Source organism: Halictus rubicundus, chromosome 15, assembly GCF_050948215.1.
Source record: "Halictus rubicundus isolate RS-2024b chromosome 15, iyHalRubi1_principal, whole genome shotgun sequence".
NCBI lineage: Eukaryota > Metazoa > Arthropoda > Insecta > Hymenoptera > Halictidae > Halictus > Halictus rubicundus.
The window spans coordinates 8,146,670-8,160,171 of NC_135163.1; the positions used below are offsets into that span (position 1 = coordinate 8,146,670).

The 13,502-nt window shown below is 45.1% G+C and overlaps 1 protein-coding gene across 11 annotated transcripts in view; it reads left to right on the forward strand.

Moving 5' to 3' along the window:
• The window catches only part of LOC143361494 (monocarboxylate transporter 12), a 34,418-nt gene extending 23,349 nt beyond the window's left edge, over positions 1–11,069 (forward strand). For 9 of the 11 annotated variants that reach the window (XM_076800941.1, XM_076800939.1, XM_076800943.1 and 6 more), the window contains 11 exons: positions 411–540; positions 2,757–2,961; positions 3,266–3,406; positions 3,764–3,952; positions 4,264–4,507; positions 4,692–4,887; positions 5,454–5,630; positions 5,869–6,091; positions 6,388–6,627; positions 6,819–6,944; positions 7,674–11,069. In XM_076800941.1, coding sequence (XP_076657056.1) covers positions 411–540; positions 2,757–2,961; positions 3,266–3,406; positions 3,764–3,952; positions 4,264–4,507; positions 4,692–4,887; positions 5,454–5,630; positions 5,869–6,091; positions 6,388–6,627; positions 6,819–6,944; positions 7,674–7,834 — 2,032 coding nt within the window. In that variant the 3' untranslated portion in view covers positions 7,835–11,069. Of the gene's footprint in view, positions 1–410; positions 541–648; positions 890–2,565; positions 2,686–2,756; positions 2,962–3,265; positions 3,407–3,763; positions 3,953–4,263; positions 4,508–4,691; positions 4,888–5,453; positions 5,631–5,868; positions 6,092–6,387; positions 6,628–6,818; positions 6,945–7,673 lie in introns of those variants that run through there. The other 2 variants (XM_076800948.1, XM_076800949.1) reach the window with 2 other exon arrangements.
• Positions 11,070–13,502: the final 2,433 nt, after the last annotated feature.

The window sequence follows — 13,502 nt, forward strand, 5'->3', positions numbered from 1 at the left end:
ATTATGTCCGAGTTCATAGCCGAATGGGGTTATTAAAATGGTCGTCAGACCATTATGCTTATCTTGCAGTTAACGCCAGTTGACTAGCCCGAGATTTAGGAACATTAAACCTTATCTCTGCGTTAGGAATCATCATTAGACTGGTGGATTTTATACGTCCGGAATAAAAATCAGTATCTTCCTTTCGAGCTATTAAAATGATTAACAAGAGAACGTCTCGGCTGACCTCTGTTAGTCGCAATGTAACTCGCAATGGGAAGTTCCGCTTTCGAATAGAAAAGCTTGTAAAAGCGGTGAACGCTTTTTCAGTAAAATGTTCTTAAACAACCGTTCCTTTTCGTTTAAGCGTTAACGCAACTCCTCTGACTGGTGTCTCAATTCTTAACGAAATGTTATGGTGTCTGTTCCAGTGAACCGTGGACGACGATGGCGTCGGTGGGGACAAAAGTGGATGAGCAAGTCGCCAAGGCACCGCACCAGAATGGCGGCTGCAGGAACGAGGATCTGCCGCTCGAAGACATTCAGGATAACAATAACGAGGTGAGCGTGGTCAGGATGGAACTTCCACGTGTTTCTAGAATGAAAAGCGGAGGCGGGGTCGGTCGATCGGTCCGGAGAGTTGTCCCCTATATAGCGGCCTCCTGTTTGCCAGCAGCGTTGTTTACCGCGAAATGACTTTGCAATGACACCTACCGCGGTCTCTCGCTCCGTTAACGCCTCTGTGTCGCGTGATTCTTTCGTCGTTACCATTACTTCAAATGTACCGGGCCTCTGGAGGATCCTGCGGACCTCGTTGCCAACACTTCGTTACAATTTGATGCTGCGACCTGCTGGGATGCACTGGACGCTGTAAAACATTGAATCGTAACATAAACACCCTCGGTTGCAAGTATAAATATTTTTGCGATTAACCCTCGACCTTTTAATTGACGTTGCTTCGCTCTGAATTACTCTGTACTTAACCAGTATACAATTTGCCAGGTCCATGCCAGATCCATGCCAGATCCATGCCAGATCCATGCCAGATCCATGCCAGATCCATGCCAAAACCGTACCAGATCCATGTCAAATCCATGCCAGATCCATGCCAAGTCTTGCTCTCTCGCTAACTGTACTCCAAGAGTATCGGGCAAAATCGTAGTAGTCATTATTGTCAGATTTGTCAAAATTACATGATTCAGAGGTGTTTAAATAAACCTCCGTTTTTCCTTCTACAGCAAGATTTGCTCCGATTTTGCCCGGTATTTACTCTTATAGCAAGATTAGGTCCGCTCTTAGTGCGACCGACCTACACGAGAGCAAGGTTTGGCACGGATTTGGCACGGATTTGCGACCGCAAGCTTTGCACTCGAATACCGCGCCGTCTGTTTCCGCGTCAGGCTCGGAATTTGTCGACAAGTATTGGTGGCAAATTCGTAGCAAATACGCACCAATTTCTGCTCCGAGCACTAACGGTTCTGCCGTGGTCTTGGCACCAGAATGACCGCAGATTGCTCGCAAAGTACGACTACAAACGTTGATTAAAATTTGCTGGAAGCAGGCTTGTCTTACTGGGTACAGAACAAAGGTGTCACCTACACTAGAAAATATCTATTCTGTGTTAGAGTAATTGTGTTATTGAATAAAAATATGTTGGAGTCGTGTGACTAGGAGGTTAGCTACCGCGTTGAAGGCACGACGAGGTTGATATTGTTGCAGAGGCACGACCGGACTAAAAATACACGGTCATACCAGCTTTTTTCGAGCAGTTATGGTATCAGGCGTCGCACGTCGGGTTGATAACTCGCCGGCGTTTTGGGTCACGCGGCGCGGACCGCATCGAGACGCCGCACAACACGCGAAAGTCGACGTTTACTCACTTTCTGCGCGGCCTTGATCTTAAGCAGCTTGTGAATTTCCACGGGCGACTCGATACGTTGAAACGTCTCGGCGCCCATGGAATTCGAGAATAAAAAAAGCCGAACCGGTATTTTTTATTGTGTTCCGTGAAGCGACTCTTTCTCCTCTCTGGGAAACTCCTTAACCCTCCACTCTTCAACAGCGAGTTGCCCAAAACATTTGATTTTATTCTGCTCTTCCGGAGATTTGACTTGTTTCTTCAGTTTCAAAAACACCAACTTCGAAATTTGCACAGGATCATCGCTAAAATACTCTTTTGGTCTACTTGCAATTTATATTGAATGCATCGTCTTTCTCTTCAAGGTTTCCTCTTCAAGGTTTCCTCTTCGAGGGTGAATTGCTTGAAAACAATTTTTCCGTGGTCCTCGGGAGCTTCGAATCATATCTTCATTCTCAAAAACACCGATCTAGAAATTTCGCAAAGAATTTTTACTGGATTTTAGGACGGTATAATTATCGGAATGCTTAATGATGTTAAATTTCTTATCGACACTAGTAGCACGGTTAAATTATTTCTTCAAGTGCCTCCAATAAATCAGGTTCCCCCAATAAATTATTTAAGGGCTCGATATTACTTTCCGCGAAAGTTCTACAAGTTGTACTTTTCATAATCATGTTTGATTGCGAGTAGGGAAGAATAAGAACGATTGGTACGGGTTGGTTCAGTCACAGTCAACAATGTAGCACGTAAGAGCGAACGCGTGAAAGTGGGTTGTTGGAGTTATGCTCGCCAAGGGCCGCCCTATAGTTTGTTTATGAACCCATTCCCTAGATTAAGAAGTTAAAGTAAGTATTGGCTTGTCGGACGTCCGGTGCCGAGACTTTTTGCGAGAATGTCCTCGAAAACTTGTTGGCAGAGCATCGAAGTCGAGATGGTGGTGCCGCCGGATGGTGGATGGGGTTGGGTGATCGTGGCGGCCTCCTTCATGTGCAACCTCTTCGTCGACGGCATCATCTTCAGCTTCGGGGTGTTCCTGAACGACATCAGCGACGAGTTCACCGTGTCAAAGGCGAGGGTCGCTTTGGTGGGATCGCTGCAATCAGGATTCTACCTTATGGCTGGTCAGTGAGAGAAATCTATTTCTCGGGGGTATTTCTATTCTCCATCTTCAGGAATTTTTTTCGGAGAAACCGTTGAATCTTCTTCGTTGAAATTTTGCACGCGTATTTATGGGTACTTGTAGTATACGCGTGATTTTTTGGAAGTGAAAATAACAAATGTTACGTGAGTTGTATATCGTTTTACAGAGCATGTTTCGAAACGATAAAATTTGGCGATCAAATAGTTCAGAGGGAAGAGGGAACGCATATTTTGTTAATTTTAATACAGTGTGTCTTGTAAATGTGAACGTCTTTGTGTCCCCAGGCCCATTCGTCTCGGCCCTGGCGAACAGGTACGGTTTCAGGCTGGTTGCGATCCTGGGGAGCGTTATAAGTTGCGCTGCTTTTGTCCTGTCGTACTTCAGCACTTCCATCGAGTTCCTCTATATCTCTTACGGCGTCCTCGGTAAGTTCTTTGCACGAGATATATATATATATATATATATCCACGCGAAGTTATGGCCGCGTCGCCCGGGAAACTTTCCCCTCATGCACCCTCAGACCGAATCTGTTCCAGTTTCACCCGCGGTGAACGTTTCTCTTCGGGGGTACGCGCGAGACAACCCCTCCTGCGGATCAGGATCGAACGGGGAAATTCTTTTCTCATTTCAGAATCAGTCATTTTTGAAGACAATTCATTGAACTTCGTCCGAATTCATCCTGTTTCTAATCTACGATTATCGAGATTGCAAAGAGACTCCGTTCAAAAGTCTTATTTATTTATACCGTGACCTGACGAGGTGTTTGTTTGTTTGATTGTTAGGTGGCATCGGGACAGGCCTGATCTACGTGCCGGCTGTGATAACTACAGGATTTTACTTTGAAAGATGGAGAGCAATGGCCACTGGGATCGCAGTCTGCGGGTCCGGAATTGGCGCGTTTCTGCTCTCACCTATTTCCGACATGCTCGTGAAAAAGTATGGCTGGAGGAAGGCTTTGCTGTTCCAAGCAGGTAACGCAGGAAACGTATTTTCCAAAAACTACGCCGGAGGGTTAGGTTCGCGTTCCATAGGAGCAACGAAGAGTTTAAAATTGTTCCACCTAAAAAAGCCGTTTCGCTACGAGACAAATGTGTTCTCAAGGAACACACGAGGGGGTTGTTTGCGCCCTTCGACGCGAGCAATGACGAATTCAAAGTCATTCTACTTAAAATATTACAATCTGAAGCTATATTTATTAATTTCCAAGATGTAAGAGCTATGTAGTTGTACAAGAACGCGAGGTCCAGTCGGCTGGATTAGACGGTCTCCGAAAATGTCGCAGGTATGCTGCTGCAGTGCTCCATTTTCGGCGCGATGTTCCGCCCGCTGAAGCCGACGAGGATTAAGGTGAAGTCCACACCGGAGAACGCCGGATTAGAAATGAAGAACGGTCTAATGGCGAAAGGATTGTCCACCACGTCGTTGCACTGCGTGCAGCCTGCCAGGAGCGGGTTCTTCGGCACCAACAACAACACCGAGTACCCAACTGCCGCCGAGATGCTCGGCAGCAACCACAACATAGTCAAGTAACTATTCATCCTTTGTTACAGCCTCGGTATTCTGCGAAAAATGAAACGCCCGGTTCGAATGGACGAGGAAACGAGCTAAAGTATGCGAGGATGAGAGAGAGAGAGAGAGAGAGAGAGAGAGAGAAGAGAGGGGGGAGAGACTCTGTTCCGGAAACTAGCAGAAGGAAACTTCTTGTTCCAGCGCCTCGAAGTCGCTGCACTCCTTGCACAAGGTCCACGTCGAGACGACCTTGGAGAGGAAGTTGAGCAGCTCCGAGAAGAGGCTATCGGCCCCCATATATCCGGACCTGGACGTGAACATGGACGAGAAGATCGCCGAGGAGGAGAACAATCTTCTGGGCGGCGATGTGGAAAGATTGAACGGCAAGGTGCCCACGGTGAGCACCTTATCGACGCAGAGTTCATGGGCAAACTAGTCCGCGTTTCGGCAGGGATCGTTCATGCGAGTCTCCCAGAGATTGAATTAAATACGTTGGATCCTGAATATAGTGGCATAATTTGCTGAGACGATGTTTTCGAAACATCGGACATTTTAGAGTACAGTTTTGAAATACTCAACCGCGAGTCAGTCTTGATAAAATTGAAAATAAAATAGTTACGTGATTCCTGAAGAGCAATTTCAAGATCAGGATTTTGATATATTCTACGAAAGAGAAATAATTGTCTGCGGTGTTCTTAAATATTCCATCCAAGAGAAACAACTGTTTCCAACATTTTACGAGTAATGAACTTTCTCTTTAAATTTTGTCTAGGAGAATTGTGGGGGTTAATTTTTCGAGATGTCCTTTATCAACCTATTATATGCTCGGAAAGCCGTTCTGCGGGCGTAATGGAGCGTTTATGGCGTCCGCGGGATGGTCCCGTGCCAGAACGATTCATTTAGTCTCGCAATAACAGTAGATCTCGGTGCGAAGGTCAAGTAACCGGAGGATATTGTTGGCAGATTCGCAGGCACACGATCAGCGGGCGTCGCCTTCGCGCGGACTCGGATTGCAGCCAGAAATCGTTGAAAGTGGGCAACAGGCGGAATCCGTTCAGCAAGGACCCGCAGAGACCGTTTTACAGGGACGATATCTTTTATGGGGGTTCGTTGAACAGGCTGGCCCATTACAAGTCGCAGGTAAGGGACGTCCTCGATTTACGCGAGGCCCTGGGCGTCCTCCGAGCACGATTCTATTGGTCGAAGTTGGTATAACTCATCCCCCAAATATCGAGGCGATTGAAAATAAATTCTTTCTGTAAATCATCCCCTAATTTTTGATCGTCAGACTTTGTACACTTTGTAAGCCATAAATAATTTGTTCGATAATCGTCCACATGAGAGTCCAAATTGACCAGATTATGGGGCACGTTTATAGCAATCGTCCGTGGGATATCACATGTCGGTAACGCGTTTGCCAACGGCCACCGACGTCGCTGAAGAGGAAAGCGGAAGCTGTTACCTTTGTCCCGAGAGTGTCCGACGCATTCTAACCACTATGCTTGATCTAAGCCTTCTGAAGAGCCCATCGTTCCTGATCCTGGCCATCTCCGGCGGACTCACTATGATGGGATTCTACACGCCGTTCATATACGTCCAAGGTATGTCTTTGTACCTTGTAACAGCTAAGTCTGTGGACTTAGATTGAAAATCAAAAGAACAAGATTGAAAATCAGAATGATCTGGTTGTATCTATTGTACCTGGTTGTATAATTTCAATTTTTACAAAACGAAGCAACGCATTGAATGTAATTGGAATGTAGCAACCCATACAATAAGGTTTCTCGAATATGTGTGTGTCTCAGAAGCATTGTATTCCAGACCAATTTCTCAGACCGAGACTTCAAAGGCCACGGGAATTCGGAATAAATAGAAGACTCGCATTGTTTTGTCGCAGATCGTGCCACGAAAGCAGGAATCGAGCAATCCACTGCCATGTTCCTTGTCTCTGTAATCGGTATTGGCAACACGATCGGTCGTATCGTCTGCGGCCTGGCGAGCAGCGTGCCAGGAGTCGACGCACTGGTTGTTAACAACATTTTCATCAGCGCCGGCGGACTGTTAACATTTTTCTCGGGGCTGTCGCTGTCCCAGGGGTACCAGTTCTTCTACGCTGCCACTTTTGGTATCAGTATATGTGAGTACGCCATAGAAAAACGTTCCTCTTCAATTGAATAAAAAGATTCTTTTAACTCGCATTGAATTTTGAACAAATCTTAATTTAACTTAAGAATGAGAATTTGAGTTTGATATTAGAATTGATCATTTGAATCTTAATTTAAATTTGCTTTCAACCGGTGAAGGGTTTAATGTTACTGTGTTTCGCAGCGGTGTTCGCCTCTTTAAGATCGATCCTGGTCGTCGATCTGCTAGGCCTGGAGAAGCTGACGAACGCTTTCGGGCTTCTTCTTCTGTTCCAAGGCGTGGCGGCAACGGTGGGCGCGCCTCTCGCAGGTGATTAAAAATATCGCAATTAGTTTGTCATCCCGCGTGTGTGGCCGACGGTTTTACTCCAGCGCAGACAGCACCGCGCTACTGTCTCGCGTTAATTCACATTTGCCGAGCGTATAATCAAACTGATCACAATCTGCGAATCGCTCGATTAATTCCCGCTCGATCCCGTCCTCGATACGATCGCGAACTGATTTGCGATTTCGCGCGATACTTGCCGAAAGCTGTTGCGCAATCGGAGCATTGTGCTGGCGGAGGCACGCGGAAACGGGAAACCTTGAAGCGAGAACGCTAATAACGATTGATTTCCAATCGTACAGTTCTCCCTCCGTTGCGTCGCACAATGTAAAATAAAATCGTCGAATTAAAATCTCTGTTTTCCTAAATAAAAGGAAAGTGCATTTTGTTGCCCGGGGAGAATTGGACCATTTTATGTAGTCGGAGACGAAGATTAATTAATATTTTATGTTCCCTCCGTCACGTCGCACCTAAAACTCCAAAGCGAAATTACTATGTCGATCTAGCCGTATCATCGTCCAAGTGGCTGACAGCGATCATCCAAACGGTTGTCGAAAGAGTTCGCGTTTTATCTAATCAGTGGAGTGTTTGCAATTTCGAAAAGAACTGAGTGGCGAATAATCTGCCCGGCGAGCATAAATCATTTGATAATCGCCTCATAATCACCCCGTGAACCTCTCTCACAGCGATCTATTTTTTTAATCTGTTTCCCAGGCGTGTTCATGGACGCCACCAAGAGCTACAACGCCGCGTTCTACCTTTCTGGTAGCTTGATCTTCGTGTCGGCGGTGATCTGCTATCCCCTGAAGAGGATCAACCTTTGGGAGTCGAAGAAGAGCGGGCAGAACAGCAGCGAAGATCCTTCGAAATCCTGATCGAAGCTGCCGAGGACCTCGCCGTCGCTGACCGAACCGTCTTCCGTTCGCTGTCGGCCGATGTGTTTGTACATACTAACGCGTAATAATTTATAGCGAGCGATCGAGCCGATCCATCGATCGGCGCCCTGCTCGACGGACCGGAAACCGATTCGGTTCCATGGTGGGAACGTGTTTTGAATCCTGGACGAATTCGGGAACGTTCGAAGTCGTTCGAAACATGGGCGGCCATCTTTGAGGCTCGAAGACGCTGAAGAAGGTGTATACCGTCCACGAAGAGCCATCGATTTCCGGCGGAAGTGGAGGACTGTTGACGACTCTGCCGCGTATCCGCTTGAGAATTGTTTTGGGTTGGTGGAGAACTGGCAGACCGGATTATAGTTGGATCTTTATGCAGAATGTATTTTTCCGGGGATCGTGAATTTTTTGATGTTCGAACTGCAGGCGATTTTTGAAGTTTAAGGCGTGTAGAGATCAATTTTCGGAGACCTTTCGTACAAATCTAGGGACCACTATATTTTGATGGTGTTGCAATTAGAAATGATAAAAATACTATATATTTTTATAAACTCATTTTAATCGTTGGACTGCTGAAATCGGCACAGTCATATTTATAATATAAATAAATGATCGTAGCCCTCAGAAAGCGAGAATATTCTTGGGAATCGCTTAGTTGACAATGCTTAGGTCTATTTAGACAATTGTTTCTCGACCCTACAATTGTATTAAATATTTAATCTTAATCACCAAAGCTGAGGCCTTTGAAATGCCGGGTCAGAGTAGACCCTACATCCGTTAACTCTATCAACGCTAAGTATACTAATCATTAAAAGTGACTGGTATTTCCTTGTTGCCTTATAAATGTAAGATTAAATCCGCTTGAAATTCAAATACGATTTTTACTAAAATGCGTGCTTGGATAAAAGAATGTATTCGTCTATTAAAAAATTGTTGTACACTGTAGACGCATAAAGTTGGACGTGCAGTTCGAAAATGTGTACTTTTGGACGAACATTTTCCGCCAACCCAATCTTGATCATGATAGTCGGCGGTACGTATGTATCTCTCGAGTGGGTACGCGGCTTAACGTGAACACGCAAAACTTCGCAACGACGAAGTATCATGGTGCTCCCGCGAAATGTTAATCGCCACGGAACCAGTTCGGGAACGCGTGACGATTTTTTTTTGCTCTGTTCCGTAGCGGCGCCTTTATGCGCCGTGACACGCATTTTTTGTTGTCTGTCAACGGTGACTTTTGCGCGACAACGCCGCCTCCATGTGAACGTGACGAAGTGCCTTTCTGTCCAACAGTGATTTGTTCGTCCCGAGGCGAGTGTTCTCGAGAGAAAGATTATACCATAGTTCGTCGACGGACTGGAGTTCTCGAAAAGACCGAGGGTTTTCTGTTTCTTTTTTTTTTTGGTTTAAGCAATTATTGTTGCATTTCGTTGTTCCATCGGGGACGCTCAGGCGAGACGCCATTTTGGATCGAAAACGAAACAGAGAATGAAGCAAGAGAGACAGTCGAACGCAACGATCCCACGCTCGTGATCTATCGCGCCGATCTATTTTTGCTACTGCTCTATACAGCCGAAAGCGAACTGCCATACCTGCGAACGAACATACTCTTGCTACCTTTTTATACGGGCTGGCTCGTTAATCGAGATCATGCACGAAAGAATGTAAAGGATACGATCATTGTTGTTTGTACTCGTGTAATATGTTCATGCGGAATATAAAAACTGTCCACGATCCTCTATCCCATGATGTTTATGTCAATTATATTAATTTTTAATGTAGAATTAACTGCCTCGAGGGTCTCCAATGATCCTCGTTCAAAATGTTAGTAAGATCGAATGGTACCATTTGTACACGTTTGTATATTAGCAAGGTCGTAAGAGAAACTATGATAATTTGACTCGTTTAAATCATTCTGACATTCTACTATTATTCACAGTCATATGCAACAGTTTCTGATCAGATCTCACGTTTTATACAATGTTTTGTACGATCTTTCATATTTTTATACACGATGCCATTTAAAATTTCCTTAAACGCCATTGTAATCGTAGAAATTGAACAAGTAAGACTGGAAACTCTTGCACGCCACTGTACACGCGTTGATGCAAACAAATACTCCGGAAATCAGAATGTAATAAACAAAGAATAATTAACAGCCTGCTGGTCTTTATGCAAGCGTCCTCTCTCGTAGACCGTTTTTATAAAAGTTGAAAAGGAAGGACCAAAAAAATGTTTCTTCCGATAAAAACAAACTTGTACTCGTGCCAAGGCCAAAGAGAAATTGCCGGAGATACTCTATAATGATCTCTGTAATGATCAATATTGTCAGTTTGAGTTTCTCGTCGAAGTCCTTGCACATTCTTTCGTGTGGAACGCGGCAAGGTCCGTAACGTTCTGTACACCAGTAACTTGCTCTAGTGTTAGTCTCGACAGGACAGGTGAGATATCCTCGAAGCCAGCGCATCGTTGCCATCGATCCTGGATCACGCTCCGGCTTCCCGGATATCTCGCCGAGTAGATCTTCTGTTATAGATCACCCCCCGCGACGCGAGATGAAGGCGTATGTACTTGCATAAACGAGTACACGTAATCTCAGTAGACCGTGCGCGTCCGTTCCGGTGCAGTGCTGTTTATAGCGTTAATTAACCACAAGCTCGATATCCGGGACCGTGATCCGGATGTCGGCCACTCCTCCCCGACATACGTAGGCGTAAGGACTTGCTCAAAAGTGAAATCCGTTCCTACTGTTCCTAATTAATTATCTACCCTAGGATTTTCGAGCTGAGCTATCATCCTACCGCGTGCCACCATTTTGGCTTCTCGCGACGTTGTTACCGCGCTCTGCGACCTTCACATGCCTTGCATAAAGGTCTTAAATTCATCAAACATGTACAATTAATTGTGAGAATGTCGCGGAGTGTCGGTATTCACCGCCATCTTGGCTTCTTGTAACGTTGTAATACTTTCACTCGGCGACCTTCAAGTGCATTTCATGGAACGTGAAAAGTAATTAATGTAACGAAAATCTAGAATCAATCGTTTAAACGATCGAGAACAAATAATCATCGTCTTCCTCTAGTAAGAGGTCGCGGAGTGCAGTCGTTCGACGCCATCTTGGTTTCTTGTAACACATCACGTTTTAATATCTCAGCGACCTTTTACCCGCGTCTTCTCAAATATGATTCTAAAATAAATCGAAAGCGTGAAATTGTAATTTGTTCGTTTGTAATCACCATTGTCTTCCAGAAGTCCACAAGTTACGGAGCATCAACCATGCACGACGCACGCCATCTTGGTTCCTTGTAACTGTTCGTACAATGTAATTCATCCACTCTCCGATTTCCTATATCCACTTTACTTTTTTATACTGTTCGATGGGACTCGATTAGAAACCTATAATAATCGTTCTAAAAATCATTGTCTTTCAGATACACAAGTTTGAAGGATCCATTCTCGTACGCCATCTTGCTTTCTTCATTCATGTTAAGAGACTTCAATTGCGTGACTTGTATCAGAGCTGTCTCAGGTATAATTCTTCAATTCATTCATTCTTCATTTCGTAACTTTTTTGTTCATTTTCAATTCTTTAAACGCAACTCTAAAATCATTGTCTTCCACCAACAGAAACCTAGAAGCGTCATCCTCATCCGGTGTGCGCCATATTGGAATTTAAAAATGGCTGGCATCGCATTCTCTCGACCTTCGACCTTCACTCCTGGTATTTCATTTTTCATTCCTACTCTCTCAATTAAAAATTCCTTTCGAGTTCGACTCCTAAGGACGCCGAGGTGGTTCACCATAAATATTTCCACTATTTCTAATATTTTGTTAAACCTACTATCACACAATGTTTCATCCTCGCAATCTTCACAAATTCCCTGAACGCCACAACAAGAATATTGACCTTGGATAACTAATTTTTAGGCTGCGGATCCTTATGCGAAATCAAAATGACGCGTCGAAGACTGCAAGGAGGAATGTTTCCGAGTGAAACAGATTTCCCTAATGGCGATCGCAGACCGTCGCTTTTTGCGTCTCTCTTTTATCCTGGCACTCCTTGAAGCCTCCCCTCTCCCCCCGTAGCGTCACACGCCGCCGCCGGCTGCACGTTCGCGGGAGCTTATAAATTATTTATCCGCGAGGCGTAGACGCTGGATCGTTGAAACGTTCGATCGACTTCTAATTGGCCGCGCTTTCTTATCTTTCATTGCCAATAACAACGGGCTGGCCGTTTTACAATTTATCCGGCTACGCGGCGCGGCTTCATTAGCCGGCGTGTTCTGCATTTCGTTAGACTGCATCCACTGCAGCCCAGCTGTGCTGCATTTCGTTCCGTGAACGCGCGTTTTTCATCGGTGATCCGCGGGAACGGTGTTAACCTGAGTTTATTAAAATTTCTTCCGGGAACTTAGTCGCGCGAGTTGCTCGTTTAATCAGTCGAAATAATTGACGTAGAAGAACGAGCAGATCAATAGCAAAATAGAAGTATATCAGATTAATTTAACACTTTTAAGAATGCAGAAAAATCCTGAGTCGAGCTGAATTCCTAAACGGTGATCTTCAAGGTAAACTTTCGCAAAATGGAATTATATCAGATTAATTTAACACTTTTAAGAATGCAGAAAAATCCAGAGTCGAGCTGAATTCCTAAACGGTGATGTTCAAGGTAAACTTTTTCCGCGGTAACTAAGCCGCAATGAAACTTCAAGTTCCCGGTGTCCACTTTAAATTTCACTCGGAAGTTTCGGCCCCGGTGAATTTATCACTCGCCTAGCTGTCATCAAACTTTTTTAGTTTGAACGGGATGATCCCAATAGCTGGGACACACCGTCATCTACAGGACGATCCGAGGTCGACGTTTCTTTGAAAAAAGTGAAAAAGTTCCCCGGTGACGTCGAGGCGCGTGCTGTGTTCGTTAAAAACTCGGTCTCGAGGAAGTTCAAAGAAGAAGGTCAGCTCCGAAAAGGAGGGCGTTTAACGAACAGCAATAATTTATGCCCGGGCATGGTCGCGCGAAGAAAAAGACCTGCGCGCGGCAAGATGGCGACGGCCTGGAACCCTCGTAAATACTGTAGGGCGGCAATTCCCTTTTACGACTCTGGTTAGGTACCCGCCGAATTGCCATTTCAAACCGGTTCGATCGACCTAATTGAAAAAACAAACATCGACTCCTCGAAATCCGAGGGAAATTGCTATAGATTGACCACACTTCCGGTGTATTGGTACGAACTATTTTCTCTGCGAAACGAGTGAGCAAAACGAAAAAGTTGATTGCCGTGATCGAACCCTGAGTAATCTCTAAAGTTGCAATTTATCATAATCGAAATATTGTATTATTTTATTTAAAAGGAATATTTTTTAGGTTCGAAGAGAAGAACACGGGCCTCCTTAATTGTCTTCTGCAAACATACGATGTCCGAGAAGGCTCTCGGCGTCGCAGCTGATAAAATTGATCGCGCGTCCTTCTTGCTCAAGGCGAAGAAGCTTCAAGGCAAAAAAGTTGAAGGCAAAAGAGCTTTTTTTCCACGGATACTCTCAATCCGTCAAGCTTCGCCCCATCGTCTGGCTGACCCTCTTCCTCGAGTGCTACTTCCTCGACTGAGAGTCAGTTTTTACTGCGGACAGGGCACGCGATTTGGCGCTCGTC